General features: G+C 33.2%; 1 protein-coding gene across 4 annotated transcripts in view; it reads right to left on the reverse strand.

Moving 5' to 3' along the window:
• Positions 1–14,159: 14,159 nt before the first annotated feature.
• Positions 14,160–25,000, reverse strand: part of LOC125656316 (muskelin-like) — a 43,580-nt gene continuing 32,739 nt past the window's right edge. For 3 of the 4 annotated variants that reach the window (XM_056145210.1, XM_056145211.1, XM_056145212.1), the window contains 5 exons: positions 21,994–22,105; positions 20,269–20,346; positions 19,580–19,744; positions 15,887–15,947; positions 14,160–15,155 (listed from right to left, as the gene is read on the reverse strand). In XM_056145210.1, the coding sequence (XP_056001185.1) occupies positions 15,025–15,155; positions 15,887–15,947; positions 19,580–19,744; positions 20,269–20,346; positions 21,994–22,105 (547 nt within the window). In that variant the 3' untranslated portion in view covers positions 14,160–15,024. Of the gene's footprint in view, positions 15,156–15,886; positions 15,948–19,579; positions 19,745–20,268; positions 20,347–21,993; positions 22,106–23,446 lie in introns of those variants that run through there. The other variant, XR_008797248.1, reaches the window with a different exon arrangement.

Raw genomic sequence — 25,000 nt, forward strand, 5'->3', positions numbered from 1 at the left:
TCAAAATATGAGAAATTCAGCTCTTTTTATATCTCTTTTGTCTTTCAAGATATACTACATATCCTTGCATCTTTATTTTGTCCTTTTAAATCTATTGTAAAGATTTAATTCCTGTACCTTAAGACTGACCCTTTTAAAAGTTATTGCCCCTTAGAGTATTAACCTTGTTATCGCTACTCCTCCGAAACCGTACACCGTAAAGATACCAAACCTTCACCAATGTCTTCGACTAGTCAAGGAGACTCTTCAATCTATTCATTGCACAAAGATTCTTCGACCCCTTTTATGAGTTATTGCCCCTGAAAGTTTTTCATTTTTACAAATAATTGAAAAACATTAAAATCATTTATCCTAGAGACATAGGACCAACTGCATTAGAATCTTCATCCTTTGACCTTTTAATTTATGTCAAGGTCAAAGGTCAAGGTCATTCAACATATGAGAAATTTAGCTCTTTTTATATCTCTTTTGTCTTTCAACATATACTACATATCATTGCATCTTTAGTATGTCCTTTTAAATCTATTTTAAAGATTTAATTCCTGTACCCTAAGATTGACCCCTTTAAAAGTTATTGCCCTTTACAGTATTAACCTTGTTATCGCTACTCCTCTGAAACCATAGACCGTAGAGACACCAAACCTTCACCAATGTCTTCAACTATTCAAGATGACTCTTCAATCTATTCATTGCGAAAAGATTCTTCGACCCCTTTTATGAGTTATTGCCCCTGAAAGTTTTTGATTTTTACAAATAATTAAAAAAAAATAAAACCATTTATCCTAGAGACATGGGACCAACTGCATTAGAATCTCCATTCTTTGACCTTTTAATTTATGTCAAGGTCAAAGGTCAAGGTCATTCAACATATGAGAAATTTAGCTCTTTTTATATCTCTTTTGTCTTTCAACATATACTACATATCATTGCATCTTTAGTATGTCCTTTTAAATCTATTTTAAAGATTTAATTTCTGTACCTTAAGACTGACCCTTTTAAAAGTTATTGCCCCTTAGAGTATTAACCTTGTTATCGCTACTCCTCCAAAACCGTACACCGTAAAGATACCAAACCTTCACCAATGTCTTCGACTAGTGAAGGAGACTCTTCAATCTATTCATTGCAAAAAGATTCTTCGACCCCTTTTATGAGTTATTGCCCCTGAAAGTTTTTAATTTTTACAAATAATTGAAAAAATTTAAAACCATTTATCCTAGAGACATGGGACCAACTGCATTAGAATCTTCATCCTTTGACCTTTTAATTTATGTCAAGGTCAAAGGTCAAGGTCATTCAAAATATGAGAAATTTAGCTCTTTTTATATCTCTTTTGTCTTTCAACATATACTACATATCATTGCATCTTTAGTATGTCGTTTTAAATCTATTTTAAAGATTTAATTCCTGTACCCTAAGATTGACCCCTTTAAAAGTTATTGCCCTTTACAGTATTAACCTTGTTATCGCTACTCCTCTGAAACCATATACCGTAGAGACACCAAACCTTCACCAATGTCTTCAACTATTCAAGGAGACTCTTCAATCTATTCATTGCAAAAAGATTCTTCGACCCCTTTTATGAGTTATTGCCCCTGAAAATTTTTGATTTTTACAAATAATTTAAAAAAATTAAAACCATTTATCCTAGAGACATGGGACCAACTGCATTAGGATCTTCATCCTTTGACCTTTTGATTTATGTCAAGGTCAAAGGTCAAGGTCATTCAACATATGAGAAATTTAGCTCTTTTTATATCTCTTTTGTCTTTCAACATATACTACATATCATTGCATCTTTAGTATGTCGTTTTAAATCTATTTTAAAGATTTAATTCCTGTACCCTAAGATTGACCCCTTTAAAAGTTATTGCCCTTTACAGTATTAACCTTGTTATCGCTACTCCTCTGAAACCATAGACCGTAGAGACACCAAACCTTCACCAATGTCTTCAACTATTCAAGGAGACTCTTCAATCTATTCATTGCGAAAATATTCTTCGACCCCTTTTATGAGTTATTGCCCCTGAAAGTTTTTGATTTTTACAAATAATTAAAAAAAAATTAAAACCATTTATCCTAGAGACATGGGACCAACTGCATTAGAATCTCCATTCTTTGACCTTTTAATTTATGTCAAGGTCAAAGGTCAAGGTCATTCAAAATATGAGAAATTTAGCTCTTTTTAGATCTCTTTTGTCTTTCAACATATACTACATATAATTGAATCTTTAGTATGTCCTTTTAAATCCATTTTAAAGATTTGATACCTGTACCCTAAGACTGACCCCTTTAAAAGTTATTGCCCCTTACATTATTAACCTTGTTATCGCTACCCCTTTGAAACCATAGACCATAGAGACACCAAACCTTCACCAATGTCTTCGATTTCTCAAAGCACAACTTCAACATATTCAGTGTGAAAGGATCCGCTGACCCCTTATATGAGTTATTGCCCTTTTATGTGTTTGTGCTAATCGTTAACTTTTAAACGGATAATCATAGAAACATGGGACCAACTGCAATGTGATCATTGACCTTTGACCCTGAATATTAGGTGAAGGTCAAAGTTACTTCAAATATTGAGAATTTAGCTCTTTTTATATCTCTTTTGTCTTTCAACATACATCATTTTTCATTGCATCATTAGTATGTTCTTTTAAAACCGATTAAAACATCTTTCTTGGCCCTTAAGCCGGGCTCCTTTAAAAATTATTGCCCATCTTACAAATAAAGCTTGTTATCACTAGTCCTTCGAAACCGTTAACCCTGGAGATACCAAACCTTAATCATTAATGTTTTGTACTGATTTAGTAGACTCTTCAATCTATTCAGTGCGAAAAGATTCACCAACCCCTTTAAATAGTTATGGCCCCTGAAAGTTTTCCAAGTTTACATTGACTTGAAAGTTTTTTGGCCTCATTTGACCTACTGAAGAATGGATCAAGATTGAAGGTCAAGAAACAAATCCAGAAGAGGTGGAAAGACCTCTAATTGTTCGCGAACAATTAGGATTACTAGTTATTATTATTAGGTCTTTCCATCTTTCTGTGGAAAGACCTATTGATATTCTTCTGTTTATTATTATTATTATTATTATTATTATTATTATTTTTCCTCCCCGTGATTTTGAGTTTCAAGATTTATCGAAAAGATTTATAGTCCATAAGAATGTACTCCTTAAAAGATTTTGGCAGTTCACCCTGCGTATATGAACTTTGACCCCTCAAGGAGTTATTGCCCCTTTTGCAATAAAAGCTTGTTATCGCTACTCCTCCGAAACCGTACACCGTAAAGATACCAAACCTTCACCAATGTCTTCGACTAGTCAAGGAGACTCTTCAATCTATTCATTGCGAAATGATTCTTCGACCCCTTTTATGAGTTATTGCCGCTGAAAGTTTTTGATTTTTACAAATAATTGAAAAAATTTAAAACCATTTATCCTAGAGACATGGGACTAACTGCATTAGAATCTTCATCCTTTGACCTTTTGATTTATATCAAGGTCAAAGGTCAAGGTCATTCAAAATATGAGAAATTTAGCTCTTTTTAGATCTCTTTTGTCTTTCAACATATACTACATATCATTGCATCTTTAGTATGTCCTTTTAAATCTATTTTAAAGATTTAATTCCTGTACCTTAAGACTGACCCCTACAAAAGTTATTGCCCCTTAGAATATTAACCTTGTTATCGCTACTCCTCCGAAACCGTACACCGTAAAGATACCAAACCTTCACCAATGTCTTCGACTAGTCAAGGAGACTCTTCAATCTATTCATTGCGAAATGATTCGTCAACCCCTTTTATGAGTTATTGCCCCTGAAAGTTTTTGATTTTTACAAATAATTGAAAAAATTTAAAACCATTTATCCTAGAGACATGGGACTAACTGCATTAGAATCTTCATCCTTTGACCTTTTGATTTATATCAAGGTCAAAGGTCAAGGTCATTCAAAATATGAGAAATTTAGCTCTTTTTAGATCTCTTTTGTCTTTCAACATATACTACATATCATTGCATCTTTAGTATGTCCTTTTAAATCTATTTTAAAGATTTAATTCCTGTACCTTAAGACTGACCCCTACAAAAGTTATTGCCCCTTAGAATATTAACCTTGTTATCGCTACTCCTCCGAAACCGTACACCGTAAAGATACCAAACCTTCACCAATGTCTTCGACTAGTCAAGGAGACTCTTCAATCTATTCATTGCGAAATGATTCGTCAACCCCTTTTATGAGTTATTGCCCCTGAAAGTTTTTGATTTTTACAAATAATTGAAAAAATTTAAAACCATTTATCCTAGAGACATGGGACCAACTGCATTAGAATCTTCATCTTTTGACCTTTTAATTTATGTCAAGGTCAAAGGTCAAGGTCATTCAAAATATGAGAAATTTAGCTCTTTTTATATCTCTTTTGTCTTTCAACATATACTACATATCATGGCATCTTTAGTATGTCGTTTTAAATCTATTTTAAAGATTTAATTCCTGTACCCTAAGATTGACCCCTTTAAAAGTTATTGCCCCTTACAGTATTAACCTTGTTATCGCTACTCCTCTGAAACCATAGACCATAGAGACACCAAACCTTCACCAATGTCTTCGGTTTCTCAAAGCACAACTTCAACATATTCAGTGTGAAAGGATCCGCTGACCCCTTATATGAGTTATTGCCCTTTTATGTGTTTGTGCTAATCGTTCACTTTTAAACGGATAATCATAGAAACATGGGACCAACTGCAATGTGATCATAGACCTTTGACCCTGAATATTAGGTAAAGGTCAAAGGTCAAAGTTACTTCAAATATTGAGAATTTAGCTCTTTTTATATCTCTTTTGTCTTTCAACATACATCATTTTTCATTGCATCATTAGTATGTTCTTTTAAAACCAATTAAAACTTCTTTCTTGGCCCTTAAGCCGGACTCCTTTAAAAATGATTGCCCATCTTACAAATAAAGCTTGTTATCACTAGTCCTTCGAAACCGTTAACCCTGGAGATATCAAACCTTAATCATTAATGTTTTGTACTGATTTAGTAAACTCTTCAATCTATTCAGTGCGAAAAGATTCACCAACCCCTTTAAATAGTTATGACCCCTGAAAGTTTTCCAAGTTTACATTGACTTGAAAGTTTTTTGGCCTCATTTGACCTACTGAAGAATGCATCAAGAATGAAGGTCAAGAAACAAATCCAGAAAAGGTGGAAAGACCTCTAATTGTTCTCGAACAATTAGGATTACTAGTTATTATTATTATTATTATTTTTCCTCCCCGTGATTTTGAGTTTCAAGATTTATCGAAAAGATTTATAGTCCATAAGAATGTACTCCTTAAAAGATTTTGGCAGTTCACCCTACGTATATGAACTTTGACCCCTCAAGGAGTTATTGCCCCTTTTGCAATAAAAGCTTGTTATCGCTACTCCTCCGAAACCGTACACCGTAAAGATACCAAACCTTCACCAATGTCTTCGACTAGTCAAGGAGACTCTTCAATCTATTCATTGCAAAAAGATTATTCGACCCCTTTTATGAGTTAATGCCCCTGAAAGTTTTTAATTTTTACAAATAATTGAAAAAAATTAAAACCATTTATCCTAGAGACATGGGACCAACTGCATTAGAATCTTCATCCTTTGACCTTTTAATTTATGTCAAGGTCAAAGGTCAAGGTCATTCAAAATATGAGAAATTTAGCTCTTTTTATATCTCTTTTGTCTTTCAACATATACTACATATCATTGCATCTTTAGTATGTCGTTTTAAATCTATTTTTAAAAATTTAATTCCTGTACCCCAAGATTGACCCTTTTAAAAGTTATTGCCCTTTACAGTATTAACCTTGTTATCGCTACTCCTCTGAAACCATAGACCGTAGAGACACCAAACCTTCACCAATGTCTTCAACTATTCAAGGAGACTCTTCAATCTATTCATTGCGAAAATATTCTTCGACCCCTTTTATGAGTTATTGCCCCTGAAAGTTTTTAATTTTTAGAAATAATTGAAAAAAAATAAAACCATTTATCCTAGAGACATGGGACCAACTGCATTAGAATCTTCATCCTTTGACCTTTTAATTTATGTCAAAGTCAAAGGTCAAGGTCATTCAAAATATGAGAAATTTAGCTCTTTTTATATCTCTTTTGTCTTTCAACATATACTACATATCATTGCATCTTTAGTATGTCGTTTTAAATCTATTTTAAAGATTTAATTCCTGTACCCTAAGATTGACCCCTTTAAAAGTTATTGCCCTTTACAGTATTAACCTTGTTATCGCTACTCCTCTGAAACCATAGACCGTAGAGACACCAAACGTTCACCAATGTCTTCAACTATTCAAGGAGACTCTTCAATCTAGTCATTGCGAAAATATTCTTCGACCCCTTTTATGAGTTATTGCCCCTGAAAGTGTTTGATTTTTACAAATAATTAAAAAAAATTAAAACCATTTATCCTAGAGACATGGGACTAACTGCATTAGAATCTCCATTCTTTGACCTTTTGATTTATATCAAGGTCAAAGGTCAAGGTCATTCAAAATATGAGAAATTTAGCTCTTTTTAGATCTCTTTTGTCTTTCAACATATACTACATATAATTGAATCTTTAGTATGTCCTTTTAAATCCATTTTAAAGATTTGATACCTGTACCCTAAGACTGACCCCTTTAAAAGTTATTGCCCCTTACATTATTAACCTTGTTATCGCTACCCCTTTGAAACCATAGACCATAGAGACACCAAACCTTCACCAATGTCTTCGGTTTCTCAAAGCACAACTTCAACATATTCAATGTGAAAGGATCCGCTGACCCCTTATATGAGTTATTGCCCTTTTATGTGTTTGTGTCAATCGTTAACTTTTAAACGGATAATCATAGAAACATGGGACCAACTGCAATGTGATCATTAACCTTTGACCTTGAATATTAGGTAAAGATCAAAGGTCAAGGTCACTTCAAATATTGAGAATTTAGCTCTTTTTATATCTCTTTTGTCTTTCAACATACATCATTTTTCATTGCATCATTAGTATGTTCTTTTAAAACCAATTAAAACATCTTTCTTGGCCCTTATAGCGGGCTCCTTTAAAAATTATTGCCCATCTTACAAATAAAGCTTGTTATCACTAGTCCTTCGAAACCGTTAACCCCGGAGATACCGAACCTTAATCATTAATGTTTTGTATTGATTTAGTAGACTCTTCAATCTATTCAGTGCGAAAAGATTCACCAACCCCTTTAAATAGTTATGGCCCCTGAAAGTTTTCCAAGTTTACATTGACTTGAAAGTTTTTTGGCCTCATTTGAATGGATCAAGATCGAAGGTCAAGAAACAAATCCAGAAAAGGTGGAAAGACCTCTAATTGTTCTCGAACAATTAGGATTACTAGTTATTAGGTCTTTCCATCTTTCTGTGGAAAGACCTATTGATATTCTTCTGTTTATTATTATTATTATTATTATTATTTTTCCTCCCCGTGATTTTGAGTTTCAAGATTTATCGAAAAGATTTATAGTCCATAAGAATGTACTCCTTAAAAGATTTTGGCAGTTCACCCTGCGTATATGAACTTTGACCCCTCAAGGAGTTATTGCCCCTTTTGCAATAAAAGCTTGTTATCGCTACTCCTCCGAAACCGAACACCGTAAAGATACCAAACCTTCACTAATGTCTTCGACTAGTCAAGGAGACTCTTCAATCTATTCATTGCGAAATGATTCTTCGACCCCTTTTATGAGTTATTGCCCCTGAAAATTTTTGATTTTTACAAATAATTGAAAAAATTTAAAACCATTTATCCTAGAGACATGGGACTAACTGCATTAGAATCTTCATCCTTTGACCTTTTGATTTATATCAAGGTCAAAGGTCAAGGTCATTCAAAATATGAGAAATTTAGCTCTTTTTATATCTCTTTTGTCTTTCAACATATACTACATATCATTGCATCTTTAGTATGTCCTTTTAAATCTATTTTAAAGATTTAATTTCTGTACCTTAAGACTGACCCTTTTAAAAGTTATTGCCCCTTTGAGTATTAACCTTGTTATCGCTACTCCTCCGAAACCGTACACCGTAAAGATACCAAACCTTCACCAATGTCTTCGACTAGTGAAGGAGACTCTTCAATCTATTCATTGCAAAAAGATTCTTCGACCCCTTTTATGAGTTATTGCCCCTGAAAGTTTTTAATTTTTACAAATAATTGAAAAAATTTAAAACCATTTATCCTAGAGACATGGGACCAACTGCATTAGAATCTTCATCCTTTGACCTTTTAATTTATGTCAAGGTCAAAGGTCAAGGTCATTCAAAATATGAGAAATTTAGCTCTTTTTATATCTCTTTTGTCTTTCAACATATACTACATATCATTGCATCTTTAGTATGTCCTTTTAAATCTATTTTAAAGATTTAATTCCTGTACCCTAAGATTGACCCCTTTAAAAGTTATTGCCCTTTACAGTATTAACCTTGTTATCGCTACTCCTCTGAAACCATAGACCGTAGAGACACCAAACCTTCACCAATGTCTTCAACTATTCAAGGAGACTCTTCAATCTAGTCATTGCGAAAATATTCTTCGACCCCTTTTATGAGTTATTGCCCCTGAAAGTTTTTGATTTTTACAAATAATTAAAAAAAAATTAAAACCATTTATCCTAGAGACATGGGACCAACTGCATTAGAATCTTCATCCTTTGACCTTTTAATTTATATCAAGGTCAAAGGTCAAGGTCATTCAAAATATGAGAAATTTAGCTCTTTTTAGATCTCTTTTGTCTTTCAACATATACTACATATCATTGCATCTTTAGTATGTCGTTTTAAATCTATTTTAAAGATTTAATTCCTGTACCCTAAGATTGACCCCTTTAAAAGTTATTGCCCTTTACAGTATTAACCTTGTTATCGCTACTCCTCTGAAACCATAGATCGTAGAGACACCAAACCTTCACCAATGTCTTCAACTATTCAAGGAGACTCTTCAATCTATTCATTGCGAAAATATTCGACCCCTTTTATGAGTTATTGCCCCTGAAAGTTTTTCATTTTTAGAAATAATTGAAAAAAATTAAAACCATTTATCCTAGAGACATGGGACCAACTGCATTAGAATCTGCATCCTTTGACCTTTTAATTTATGTCAAGGTCAAAGGTCAAGGTCATTCAAAATATGAGAAATTTAGCTCTTTTTAGATCTCTTTTGTCTTTCAACATATACTACATATCATTGCATCTTTAGTATGTCGTTTTAAATCTATTTTAAAGATTTAATTCCTGTACCCTAACATTGACCCCTTTAAAAGTTATTGCCCTTTACAGTATTAACCTTGTTATCGCTACTCCTCTGAAACCATAGACCGTAGACACACCAAACCTTCACCAATGTCTTCAACTATTCAAGGAGACTCTTCAATCTAGTCATTGTGAAAATATTCTTCGACCCCTTTTATGAGTTATTGCCCCTGAAAGTTTTTGATTTTTAGAAATAATTGAAAAAAATTAAAACCATTTATCCTAGAGACATGGGACCAACTGCATTAGAATCTTCATCCTTTTAATTTATGTCAAGGTCAAAGGTCAAGGCCATTCAAAATATGAGAAATTTAGCTCTTTTTATATCTCTTTTGTCTTTCAACATATACTACATATCATTGCATCTTTAGTATGTCGTTTTAAATCTATTTTAAAGATTTAATTCCTGTACCCTAAGATTGACCCCTTTAAAAGTTATTGCCCTTTAGAGTATTAACCTTGTTATCGCTACTCCTCTGAAACCATAGACCGTAGAGACACCAAACCTTCACCAATGTCTTCAACTATTCAAGGAGACTCTTCAATCTAGTCATTGCGAAAATAGTCTTCGACCCCTTTTATGAGTTATTGCCCCTGAAAGTTTTTCATTTTTACAAATAATTAAAAAAAATTAAAAACATTTATCCAAGAGACATGGGACGACTGCATTAGAATCTCCATTCTTTGACCTTTTAATTTATGTCAAGGTCAAAGGTCAAGGTCATTCAAAATATGAGAAATTTAGCTCTTTTTAGATCTCTTTTGTCTTTCAACATATACTACATATAATTGAATCTTTAGTATGTCCTTTTAAATCCATTTTAAAGATTTGATACCTGTACCCTAAGACTGACCCCTTTAAAAGTTATTGCCCCTTACATTATTAACCTTGTTATCGCTACCCCTTTGAAACCATAGACCATAGAGACACCAAACCTTCACCAATGTATTCAGTTTCTCAAAGCACAACTTCAACATATTCAGTGTGAAATGATCCGCTGACCCCTTATATGAGTTATTGCCCTTTTATGTGTTTGTGCCAATCGTTAACTTTTAAACGGATAATCATAGAAACATGGGACCAACTGCAATGTGATCATTGACCTTTGACCCTGAATATTAGGTAAAGGTCAAAGGTCAAAGTTACTTCAAATATTGAGAATTTAGCTCTTTTTATATCTCTTTTGTCTTTCAACATACATCATTTTTCATTGCATCATTAGTATGTTCTTTTAAAACCAATTAAAACATCTTTCTTGGCCCTTAAGCCGGGCTCCTTTAAAAATTATTGCCCATCTTACAAATAAAGCTTGTTATCACTAGTCCTTCGAAACCGTTAACTCTGGAGATACCAAACCTTAATCATTAATGTTTTGTAATGATTTAGTAGACTCTTCAATCTATTCAGTGCGAAAAGATTCACCAACCCCTTTAAATAGTTATGGCCCCTGAAAGTTTTCCAAGTTTACATTGACTTGAAAGTTTTTTGGCCTCATTTGACCTACTGAAGAATGGATCAAGATTGAAGGTCAAGAAACAAATCCAGAAAAGGTGGAAAGACCTCTAATTGTTCACGAACAATTAGGATTACTAGTTATTATTATTATTATTATTATTATTATTATTTTTCCTCCCCGTGATTTTGAGTTTCAAGATTTATCGAAAAGATTTATAGTCCATAAGAATGTACTCCTTAAAAGATTTTGGCAGTTCACCCTGCGTATATGAACTTTGACCCCTCAAGGAGTTATTGCCCCTTTTGCAATAAAAGCTTGTTATCGCTACTCCTCCGAAACCGAACACCGTAAAGATACCAAACCTTCACTAATGTCTTCGACTAGTCAAGGAGACTCTTCAATCTATTCATTGCGAAATGATTCTTCGACCCCTTTTATGAGTTATTGCCCCTGAAAATGTTTGATTTTTACAAATAATTGAAAAAATTTAAAACCATTTATCCTAGAGACATGGGACTAAATGCATTAGAATCTTCATCCTTTGACCTTTTGATTTATATCAAGGTCAAAGGTCAAGGTCATTCAAAATATGAGAAATTTAGCTCTTTTTATATCTCTTTTGTCTTTCAACATATACTACATATCATTGCATCTTTAGTATGTCCTTTTAAATCTATTTTAAAGATTTAATTTCTGTACCTTAAGACTGACCCTTTTAAAAGTTATTGCCCCTTAGAGTATTAACCTTGTTATCGCTACTCCTCCGAAACTGTACACCGTAAAGATACCAAACCTCCACCAATGTATTCGACTAATGAAGGAGACTCTTCAATCTATTCATTGCAAAAAGATTCTTCGACCCCTTTTATGAGTTATTGCCCCTGAAAGTTTTTAATTTTTACAAATAATTGAAAAAATTTAAAACCATTTATCCTAGAGACATGGGACCAACTGCATTAGAATCTTCATCCTTTGACCTTTTAATTTATGTCAAGGTCAAAGGTCAAGGTCATTCAAAATATGAGAAATTTAGCTCTTTTTATATCTCTTTTGTCTTTCAACATATACTACATATCATTGCATCTTTAGTATGTCGTTTTAAATCTATTTTAAAGATTTAATTCCTGTACCCTAAGATTGACCCCTTTAAAAGTTATTGCCCTTTACAGTATTAACCTTGTTATCGCTACTCCTCTGAAACCATATACCGTAGAGACACCAAACCTTCACCAATGTCTTCAACTATTCAAGGAGACTCTTCAATCTTGTCATTGCGAAAATATTCTTCGACCCCTTTTATGAGTTATGGCCCCTGAAAGTTTTTCATTTTTACAAATAATTAAAAAAAATTAAAACCATTTATCCTAGAGACATGGGACCAACTGCATTAGAATCTTCATTCTTTGACCTTTTAATTTATGTCAAGGTCAAAGGTCAAGGTCATTCAAAATATGAGAAATTTAGCTCTTTGTAGATCTCTTTTGTCTTTCAACATATACTACATATAATTGAATCTTTAGTATGTCCTTTTAAATTCATTTTAAAGATTTGATACCTGTACCCTAAGACTGACCCCTTTAAAAGTTATTGCCCCTTACATTATTAACCTTGTTATCGCTACCCCTTTGAAACCATAGACCATAGAGACACCAAACCTTTACCAATATCTTCGGTTTCTCAAAGCACAACTTCAACATATTCAGTGTGAAAGGATCCGCTTACCCCTTATATGAGTTATTGCCCTTTTATGTGTTTGTGCTAATCGTTAACTTTTAAACGGATAATCATAGAAACATGGGACCAACTGCAATGTGATCATTGACCTTTGACCCTGAATATTACATAAAGGTCAAAGGTCAAAGTTACTTCAAATATTGAGAATTTAGCTCTTTTTATATCTCTTTTGTCTTTCAACATACATCATTTTTCATTGCATCATTAGTATGTTCTTTTAAAACCAATTAAAACATCTTTCTTGGCCCTTAAGCCGGGCTCCTTTAAAAATTATTGCCCATCTTACAAATAAAGCTTGTTATCACTAGTCCTTCGAAACTGTTAACCCTGGAGATACCAAACCTTAATCATTAATGTTTTGTACTGATTTAGTAGACTCTTCAATCTATTCAGTGCGAAAAGATTCACCAACCCCTTTAAATAGTTATGGCCCCTGAAAGTTTTCCAAGTTTACATTGACTTGAAAGTTTTTTGGCCTCATTTGACCTACTGAAGAATGGATCAAGATTGAAGGTCAAGAAACAAATCCAGAAAAGGTGGAAAGACCTCTAATTGTTCTCGAACAATTAGGATTACTAGTTTTGAAATGAATTTCTAAATCTTATCCCGGCAATTAAATATACATCCGTATTTTCAAGCTAGTAACCAAGTACTTAGCTACTGGGCTGTAGAGACCCTCAGGGACTAACAGTCCACCAGCAGAGGCCTCGACCTAGGGGTCGTAATGTCAATTTCCTATATTTGTGTACTAATATTCCATTATCACCTGCATATTGTGTTCAATTGATTCGATACACAAGAGCATGTTATGTGTATGATAAATTTTTAAATTGAGGAAGGCTACTTACAAATAAGTTTTATGTTACAGGGGTTTCAACAGTTTTGTTTAAAGTTAGGATTTTGCAAATTCTATGGTCTAATTTGCAAATACAATCTATCACTGGGTCGAATGCTGTTTGATGTTTTTCATATCAATTGTTATGCTGTACTTTACATAATTATGTATCACACCATTTACGTGATCAAGATATACGGTTCACAGTGGGTGTTACCGATCAGAAGAAGATGCTCACTCCTACTGATCTCACCTCTGTTATGTCCACAGGTCCACGTTTGTTCTATTCTTGAGTTTGTTAGCTCAACAGAGCTTTTCTGATCAAAACTTTCCGTTGCCTGTCGTTGATGTCAACTTTTCATCTTTATCAGATAGGTGGATCGGACACAAAAAAGATTCATTAAACAGATCAGATTCAGTGGACTGAAATGTTACTAGCGGCATCCCACAGGGAATTGTGCTTGACCCTACCGTATCTGTCCTCCATATGAACGATGCCAGGCAGTGTGGATGCTAACACCCATTTGTATGCTGATGATGATAAGAAATGTATGAGACAGTGAATCGCTATAGAAATGACCTGATACGTAGTTATTAGAGTTTCATCCGAACAGGTACAAAGTAGTCAATCAGGCAGAACAGGTGAAAAGTAGTCAATATCAGGCAAAGCCTTTGGGAGTCGACAAATGGAAACCATACAAAGTCATCAAACTTAACAGTTCACTTGTTTCAAAGTCAAGAGATTGAACACTTGGATATTTCAGTTCCTTTGAGAGTCAACTAATTAGACTTTGTTTAAAACATTACACAACAACAGCACTTAGTCATTTTATTAATACTTACATGTAAAAGTCCTCAGTAAAAGATTGTACTATACATATAAACACATACATGTACACAGTACATATACACAGTATTGTACCACACATACACTGTACATACATATACTCAGTACAATATTGTACCACATTTTTATACCTATACATACATGTACTCATGATGTACAATCAATAAACACTTCAATAAATAGCATTAGAACAAGCCCATCTGGATTTATAGTGATAGCATTAAATCAAGTCCATCTGGATTTATAGTGATATGCCAAACATCCCATTCTTCAATGAACAAGTTTTACGGTGTTGTACAAAAGTACATTCCGCCTATCTCACATACAGAGTCACAGATGAAAATACACAGGGCTAAATCAAATTTTTTTGCTTTACCCCTTTTTGTCGAACCTGAGATCCCTCCCAGCTTGTTTGCAGGATGGCTTCAATTTTTGTGAACTCTTATGGCACTGATAAAAGTGACATGTCCCCATATAAGACATTTTTCCATCCTACTTGAAGATGAAAATGGTAGGCCAAGGTCAGAAACGAGAAAACAAACAGGATCTTAATTTAGACTTAATCAAAATTTGAGAATGATGAATACTGTTACCTTAAACAAATAAGGATCAATTAGAAATAAGCTTTATGAGTTTAACACAATGTTTACCTCACATTCAATTGTATGTTGGTTTATACAAAGCATTTCTCCAGCCCCTTAATCAATGAGAGTAACCATACTTAATTTTTGGCACATACTGTAAATTAATGCAGATTTGTGGTCTTATTTCAACTTATTTCTGATTTCATTTTTAAGGACTGTAGAAGAAAATCAAATTAGCACATCTTCCTCTCAAGTAAGCGGAATGAGATCCACCAGATTTCCTTTGGGTTGTGACATGTGCTCTGGGAAAAAAGCCACCAGTTGATCAAACAATTCAGTCCTTGCTATGTGGTGGTCACTTGTATCTATCAGTATTGCCTCTGTAAAATAAAATCAATTCACATACAAGACTAGTGCTTATCGAATATAACTTCAAATCAATAACCAATGCTGGCAATCTGTCTTTGAAGGACTGAACATCTAATGTACTTACAATGTACTTTTGAATTCTCTTCCTGTATACAGTTACCACTTTCATATGGATAAAATACCATATAGCGAGTTTCTTCTGCGGGATGATAAATTTGGCTTATTTTAGTGGTTAAATGCTTTTTGCCAATTTCACTCACCAAATATGCACCCAGTTGCTTCTTCGGTATTTACAAGAGAGATATCTCTTCCTTGTTCACCAAAATATATTCTGCTAAAATTATTAGCATACCTTTCAGCCATCAAATCATCAAATTTTACATCCGCAGAAAAAACCCTGTATTTACACTGTATTTAAAGGAACTTATCTAATTAAAATTCATTCTTTGATCCACACACTTAATTTGCAATGCAAGCGTTACAGACAGTTAAAAACACTGTTATTTGTTGCTTGTCTTTACAGGTACAATGTCACAATATACATGTACCTGACCAAAGTAAAGACCCGGAAATCAACTAAACACACATATACAATGTCACACTATACCTGACCCAGCAAAAGACCCGGAAATCAACTAAACAAACATATACAATGTCACAATATACCTGACCCAGAAAAAGACCCGGAAATCAACTAAACAAACATGAGCGTGAATTACACAACAAAATGCCTGTATATTACCTTCCCTGTATTCTGTCTCATCTCCCGGATTTTGAAACAAAGTTGATGCCAAGGATTCAAACTGAAATGAAGAATACTCATCATGTAGATATACAGGTATTTAGTACATCATGCAGATATACAGGTATTTAATACATCATGTAGATATACAGGTATTTAGTTCATCATGTAGACTTACAGGTATTTAGTTCATATAGATATACGTGTATTTAGTACATCATGTAGATATACAGGTATTTAGTTCATCATGTAGATATACAGGTATTTAGTTCATCATGTAGATTTACAGGTATTTAGTTCATCATGTAGATATACAGGTATTTAGTACATCATGTAGATATACAGATATACAGGTATTTAGTACATCATGTAGATATACAGATATACAGGTATTTAGTTCATCATGTAGATATACAGGTATTTAGTTCATCATGTAGATATACAGGTATTTAGTTCATGTAGATATACAGGTATTTAGTACATCATGTAGATATACAGGTATTTAGTTCATCATGTAGATATACAGATATACAGGTATTTAGTTCATCATGTAGATATACAGGTATTTAGTTCATCATGTAGATATACAGGTATTTAGTTCATCATGTAGATATACAGGTATTTAGTTCATGTAGATATACAGGTATTTAGTACATCATGTAGATATACAGGTATTTAGTTCATGTAGATATACAGGTATTTAGTACATCATGTAGATATACAGGTATTTAGTACATCATGTAGATATACAGGTATTTAGTACATCATGTAGATATACAGGTATTTAGTTCATCATGTAGATATACAGGTATTTAGTACATCGTGTAGATATACAGGTATTTAGTTCATGTAGATATACATGTATTTAGTACATCATGTAGATATACAGGTATTTAGTACATCATGTAGATATACAGGTATTTAGTACATCATGTAGATATACAGGTATTTAGTACATCATGTAGATATACAGATATACATGTATTTAGTACATCATGTAGATATACAGGTATTTAGTTCATCATGTAGATATACAGATATACAGGTATTTAGTACATCATGTAGATATACAGGTATTTAGTACATCATGTAGATATACAGGTATTTAGTTCATCATGTAGACTTACAGGTATTTAGTTCATATAGATATACGTGTATTTAGTACATCATGTAGATATACAGGTATTTAGTTCATCATGTAGATATACAGGTATTTAGTACATCATGTAGATATACAGGTATTTAGTACATCGTGTAGATATACAGGTATTTAGTACATCATGTAGATATACAGGTATTTAGTACATCGTGTAGATATACAGGTATTTAGTTCATCATGTAGACTTACAGGTATTTAGTTCACCATGTAGATATACAGGTATTTAGTTCATATAGATATACGTGTATTTAGTACATCATGTAGATATACAGGTATTTAGTACATCATGTAGATATACAGGTATTTAGTACATCGTGTAGATATACAGGTATTTAGTACATCATGTAGATATACAGGTATTTAGTTCATCATGTAGATATACAGGTATTTAGTACATCGTGTAGATATACAGGTATTTAGTACATCGTGTAGATATACAGGTATTTAGTTCATGCAGATATACAGGTATTTAGTACATCATGTAGATATACAGGTATTTAGTACATCGTGTAGATATACAGGTATTTAGTACATCGTGTAGATATACAGGTATTTAGTTCATCATGTAGATATACAGGTATTTAGTACATCATGTAGATATACAGGTATTTAGTTCATCATGTAGATATACAGGTATTTAGTACATCATGTAGATATACAGGTATTTAGTACATCATGTAGATATACAGGTATTTAGTTCATGTAGATAAACAGGTATTTAGTACATCATGTAGATATACAGGTATTTAGTTCATCATGTAGATATACAGGTATTTAGTACATCGTGTAGATATACAGGTATTTAGTACATCATGCAGATATAGAGGTATTTAGTACATGCAGATATACAGGTATTTAGTACATCATGCAGATATACAGGTATTTAGTACATCATGTAGATATACAGGTATTTAGTACATCATGTAGATATACAGGTATTTAGTTCATGTAGATATACAGGTATTTAGTACATTATGTAGATGTACAGGTATTTAGTTCATATAGATATACAGGTATTTAGTACATCATGTAGATATACAGGTATTTAGTACATCATGTAGATTTACAGGTATTTAGTTCACCATGTAGATATACAGGTATTTAGTTCATATAGATATACGTGTATTTAGTACATCATGTAGATATACAGGTATTTAGTACACCATGTAGATATACAGGTATTTAGTTCATGTAGATATACAGGTATTTAGTTCATGTAGATATACAGGTATTTAGTACATCATGTAGATATACAGGTATTCAGTACATCGTGTAGATATACAGGTATTTAGTACATCGTGTAGATATACAGGTATTTAGTACATCATGTAGATATACAGGTATTTAGTACATCATGTAGATATACAGGTATTTAGTACATCATGTAGATATACAGGTATTTAGTACATCATGTAGATGTACGTGTATTTAGTACATCATGTAGATATACAGGTATTTAGTTCATCATGTAGATATACAGGTATTTAGTACATCATGTAGATATACAGGTATTTAATACATTTCCAATGTTTTTGCCTCTCATATGTATACAAAAGTAATAATAGCTATGGATGTGCTGCAGTTGTGTTCAATGCACTTTTGAATCTTGTTAATATAGATTGTCTATTTCAACAGCTGGGAAGTCCAAGAGATATGAAAGTGGAATGTAAGGATAAAAAGTAAATTTCAATTTGTTAAATACATGAGGATGTGAACTGCAACACTTCATGCTAACAACCCTCATGAAGAGTAAGCTGGCATGAAGCACTGTCGTTCACACCCTCGTGTAGTTTCAATTTGAAATTTATTTCTTACGTTAATTACACAAATATCGTTTGTAGACAGGTCAATCAAATCACAAAGCATATTTTCACTGGGGAGTTACGGCAGCAAAATCTGACCATCTCCAACATTATTTTTCACCGCGGTCCACTGATTTAGTGACCGGGGAAACACTTATTTTTTGTTGATTCAGTGACGGGGAAACACTTGTTTTTTGTTGATTGGTGACAGGGAAACACTTATTTTTTGTTGATCGGTGACTGGGAAACAGTTATTTTTTGTTGATTTAGTGACGGGGAAACACTTATTTTTTGTTGATTGGTGACTGGGAAACACTTATTTTTTGTTGATTTAGTGACGGGGAAACACTTATTTTTTGTTGATTTAGTGACGGGGAAACACTTATTTTTTGTTGATTTAGTGACAGGGAAACATTTATTTTTTGTTGATTTAGTGATTGGGGAAACACTTATTTTTGTAAAAAATTTCCACATCAGAGATTATAATGTTTCATTTTGAAACTGGACATTTAAACAACAGTTTATTGCAACACATCACTTTTCAACATAACTGATCTCTAAAAAACAACATTGTTTATATTACATATTACTGTAATTAAAAAGTTGTGTTATAATAACTTTGACAAGAGTAAACAATAATATTGGGTATAAGCCTCTGTTATTAAGTAAACCATTCCATAAGGTTTTGATATACATAAAAGCCTTTAAAGTCATCAAACTTAACACAGGTACCTCTTCCCGTTCGTTCCGATTTCTGTGGTCGACAATGCTTGCTAGATCGTTCTGTAAGTATAACATGGCTGTGTGGGGATTACACTCTGCCAGTTCCTGGAATTTATATTTCCTCAGCAGATACTTACAATGGCGTAACAAGTTCTCCGTCGACAAGCGACACAACTAAAAACAAAATAAAAATTCATAATTAGATTTAAATGACTATCTGGCATGTGGAAGAAATATCACTGGAATACTAGTTTTATAAAGTTTGGTACAGTTGGTTGTATATTGTTTAACGTCCCACTCGAGAATTTTTCACTCATATCGAGACGTCACCATTGCCGGTGAAGGGCTGCAAAATTTAGGTCCATGCTCGGAACTTACGGCCTTCGAGCAGGGAGGGATCTTTATCGTGCCACACCTGCTGTGCTTGCCCCTTGTGGGCCTCGGTTTTTGCAGACCACTCCATTTCGTCACCTCTTGCGACAAGCAAGGGGTAGTGAGGACATATTCTGACCTGGACAGTTTGCATGGTGTGGAAATAAACTCTTTTCCGTTCATAATGAATGACAGCCAACCTCACTATCAGACACATTAACAATTGTTATTAAACACATGAATAACTTGAATGATGTACATATATTAAAAATATTTCAAACTTTCAAAACTACTACAAGGTATTTGATTTTATGATCAAAACTTACCTTAAGTACCCAGAAATCGTCCAGCCTTATTTTGGGTAGGCTCTCTTTGCCTGGATTGCCCCCAAACAAATAGTGAACCTAAATATTACCAAAAGTTGTTTTAGCACCTAAAAATGTCATTCATTTGAAATTCTGTTAAAAATGAATTTTCTACATTTTCTACATTCAAAATATAATACACGGAAACTTTCACAGATACTCAAGTTCTGAAATTCACAAAAACTTTGATTAAGAAATTCCCTTATTTGTGCCAAGGTCAGAGAACCTAAAACTCTCAGCCATCTATTATTGTTAATATAATGATATCTGCTATTTGCCTAATTCTGAATTTGTCACTTAAGGTACCTCAATGTTTTTGTTGTTGTTGTCGGTTCCTTTTTATTTCCGTCAACAACAACAACATTGAGCTACCTTAAGTGACAAATTCAGAATTGGGCAAATAGCAGATATCATTATGTTAACAATAATTGACGGCTGAAAGTTTTAGGTTCTCTGACCTTGGCACAAATAAGGGAATTTCTTAATACATCAAGACTTATACATTTTATGATTCTATGTCACGAGATGGCGATTTAAACGTTCTGTGAAATTACTTATATCGATCGAATGGTTTGTACGTGTATATCTACGCAGCTCAGCGGATAAGGTATCAGGGTTACTGACCTACAGGTTCCAAGTTTAAATCCACCAGTGTCTTTTGTGTTGTTAAATGAAATCAAGTCTTGAAAATCAAGGGTTTTCCCCTCATAATTGCATTTTTTTGCCTTTCTGACATATGTACTCACTATATATCATTATATCTTTCATGATTAAATCATTTTGTGCTGATTTGATAAACTCTTTTTAGGTGAGCCACCTTAAGGAATATCTGTAGTGAGCCAACATAAGGGACAAAAATATACAGGCATACAATGAATCCATGTCAATTATCCACCTACCTTTCTGAGGTGATCATTATCTGTCTACCTCTCTTCATTATCTGCCTACCTTTCTGAGGTAATAATCTGCCTACCTTTCTGAGGTGATCATTGTCTGCCTACCTTTCTAAGGTGATCATCATCTGCCTACCTTTCTGAGATCTTCATCATCTGCCTACCTTTCTGAGGTGACCATTATCTGCCTACCTTTTTGAGGTAATAATCTGCTTACCTTCCCGAGGTGATCATTGTCTGCCTACCTTTCTAAGGTGATCATCATCTGCCTACCTTTCTGAGATCTTCATCATCTGCCTACCTTTCTGAGGTGACCATTATCTGCCTACCTTTCTGAGGTCTTCATTATCCATCTACCTTTCTGAGGTCATTATCTGCCTACCTTTCTGAGGTAATAATCTGCTTACCTCCCTGAGGTGATCATTGTCTGCCTACCTTTCTGAGGTCTTCATTATCTGCCTACCTTTCTGAGGTGACCATTATCTGCCTACCTTTCTGAGGTCTTCATTATCCATCTACCTTTCTGAGGTCATTATCTGCCTACCTTTCTGAGGTGATCATTATCTGCCTACCTTTCTGAGGTGATCATTATCTGCCTACCTTTCTGAGGTCATTATCTGCCTACCTTTATGAGGTGATCATCATCTGCCTACCTTTCTGAGGTGATCATTATCTGCCTACATTTCTCAGGTCTTCATTATATGCCTACCTTTCGGAGGTGATCATCAGCTGCCTACCTTTCTGAGTTCTTCATCATCTGCCTAACTTTCTGAGTTCTTCATCATCTTCCTACCTTTCTGAGGTGGTCATAAACCAACTGATGAGCAAACCGGGGCACAGGTTCCACACTCTGCATCTTTGTCCAATAGTGTTGACCAGTGTTCTCATTTCTGTACACACAGGACCTGTCGTAAGTCAATTAACAAAATCAATCTGTCGTAAGTCAATTAGCAAAATCAATCTGTCGTAAGTCAATTGACAAATTCAATCTGTTATAAGTCAATTAACAAAATCAATCTGTCATAAGTCAATTAACAAAATCAATCTGTCATAAGTCAATTAACAAAATCAATCTGTCGTAAGTCAATTAACAAAATCAATCTGTCATAAGTCAATTAACAAAATCAATCTGTCATAAGTCAATTAACAAAATCAATCTGTCGTAAGTCAATTAACAAAATCAATCTGTCGAAACTCAATTAACAAAGTCAATTAACAAAGTCAATCTGTCGAAAGTCAATTAACAAAGTCAATCTGTCGTAAATCAATTAACAAAATCAATCTGTCATAAGTCAATTAACAAAATCAATCTGTCGTAAGTCAATTAACAAAATCAATCTGTCGTAAGTCAATTAACAAAATTAATCTGTCGAAAGTCAATTAACAAAGTCAATCTGTCGTAAATCAATTAACAAAATCAATCTGTCGTAAGTTAATTAACAAAATCAATCTGTCATAAGTCAATTGACAAAATCAATCTGTCGAAACTCAATTAACAAAGTCAATCTGTCGTAAGTCAATTAACAAAATCAATCTGTCGTAAGTCAAGTAACAAAATCAATCTGTCATAAGTCAATTAACAAAATCAATCTGTCATAAGTCAATTAACAAAATCAATCTGTCGTAAGTCAATTAACAAAATCAATCTGTCGAAACTCAATTAACAAAGTCAATTAACAAAGTCAATCTGTCGAAAGTCAATTAACAAAGTCAATCTGTCGTAAATCAATTAACAAAATCAATCTGTCATAAGTCAATTAACAAAATCAATCTGTCGTAAGTCAATTAACAAAATCAATCTGTCGAAACTCAATTAACAAAGTCAATTAACAAAGTCAATCTGTCGAAAGTCAATTAACAAAGTCAATCTGTCGTAAATCAATTAACAAAATCAATCTGTCATAAGTCAATTAACAAAATCAATCTGTCGTAAGTCAATTGACAAAATCAATCTGTCGAAACTCAATTAACAAAGTCAATTAACAAAGTCAATCTGTCGTAAGTCAATTAACAAAATCAATCTGTCGTAAGTCAATTAACAAAATCAATCTGTCGTAAGTCAATTAACAAAATCAATTAACAAAATCAAACTGTCATAAGTCAATTAATAAAATCAATTAAAAAAATCAATCTGTCATTAGTCAATTAAAATAATTAATCTGTCGTAAGTCAATTAACAAAATCAATCTATCGTAAGTCAATTAACAAAATCAATCTATCGTAAGTCAATTAACAAAATCAACCTGTCGTAAGTCAATTAACAAAATCAATTAACAAAATCAATCATACATACTGATTAACAAAATCAATCATTTACAGTGATTAACAAAATCAATCATTCGTACTGATTAACAAAATCAATCATTTGTACCGATTAACAAAATCAATCATTTGTACTGATTAACAAAATCAATCATTTATACTGATTAACACTGCTTAATGAATCTTATGACTCTTTTCTTGGTGCAGGTATCAGGGAAAATTGAACGTAAAATACGTAAGGCATTGATGAAGAACTTTTCTGCCCAATTTTCCCTACGATATCGCCATCAATGAAAGAATTATGAGATTCATTTCTTGTCATTTAATTATCATCTAAATATTTTAAAACATTGAGTTTAGATAATAAAACATGATTTTGTTTTCAAATTCATACGACGTATCAATACATGACATGGAGTCAAAATCAGGTTTTCTTTGATGCAGAAATCAAATGAATTTTTCAGCCAATCAAAATGGCCGCAATTTCATCAAGACAATAAATATTAAATGATTTCATATTCTGTCAGTACACAGGATCCGCTGTAAGATTTTCAGAACGTTATATATTGAACATGTATTCATGAGGGTGCAGGCTCAACTGTTTCTCATTTGACATATTTAAAATGTCATCATTTCAGAATAATTTAATCTTTGGAAAGACGATTTAATTTGTAAGCATGTAGCAAACCATGGGTACAAAGTGTGCGGACAATCCTGGGTTCGAATTCATTTCTGGTTGGACGGGTCTCTACATTTTCTTCTTTACTGTTACATTATCATCGTTATAATTATTTCCTAAAATTGACAGGGTATTACTGACATTACAATGCACTCACATTATAATTATGCTTTATACCAGCCATGCATTAAGGTCTTGGGGTTGGGAATTTATTAAACATAGTTGAGAATCTAATAGTAAATGTTATTTTGTTAGAAAATTTGCTAGAGTACTATGCATAAAAATGTGACTTTTTTCTTACAAACAGTGACAAGGTTCCCATCTTGAAATCGTGTATCACGATTTTTTACCAGATTTTACCAGTGCTTTGACTTTTTCTCTCCTTTTTTTATTTTGATAACCTTCAGATAGTGATGGATGTGTATTTTGTAAATAAAAATGTTTGAACCATGATAGTAAATTTCCTTTTTTTTTTTCTTTTCTTTTTTACATTTAGTGTGGCTAATGAAAATGAAATGTGGCTAATGAAAATGAAATGTGGTTAATGAAAATGAAATGTGGCTAATGAAAATGAAATTTGGTTAATGAAAATTGGACCCAATTAGCCACAGTGGCTAGAGAAAATTCTACACTTGTACTAACTCAGCAAACACGGACCCCTGGACACACCAGAAGTGGGATCAGGTGCCTAGGAGGAGTAAGCATCCCCTGTTGACCGGTCACACCCGCTGTGAGCCCTCTATCTTGATCAGGTAAACTGAGCTATCCGTCGTCAAAATAAGTGTGCCAAGAACTGCTTAACAATCGGTATGAAACACGTCAGACAGCATTTGACCCAAATGATAGGTTGTATTGACGA

This window comes from Ostrea edulis, chromosome 7 (genome assembly GCF_947568905.1).
Source record: "Ostrea edulis chromosome 7, xbOstEdul1.1, whole genome shotgun sequence".
NCBI lineage: Eukaryota > Metazoa > Mollusca > Bivalvia > Ostreida > Ostreidae > Ostrea > Ostrea edulis.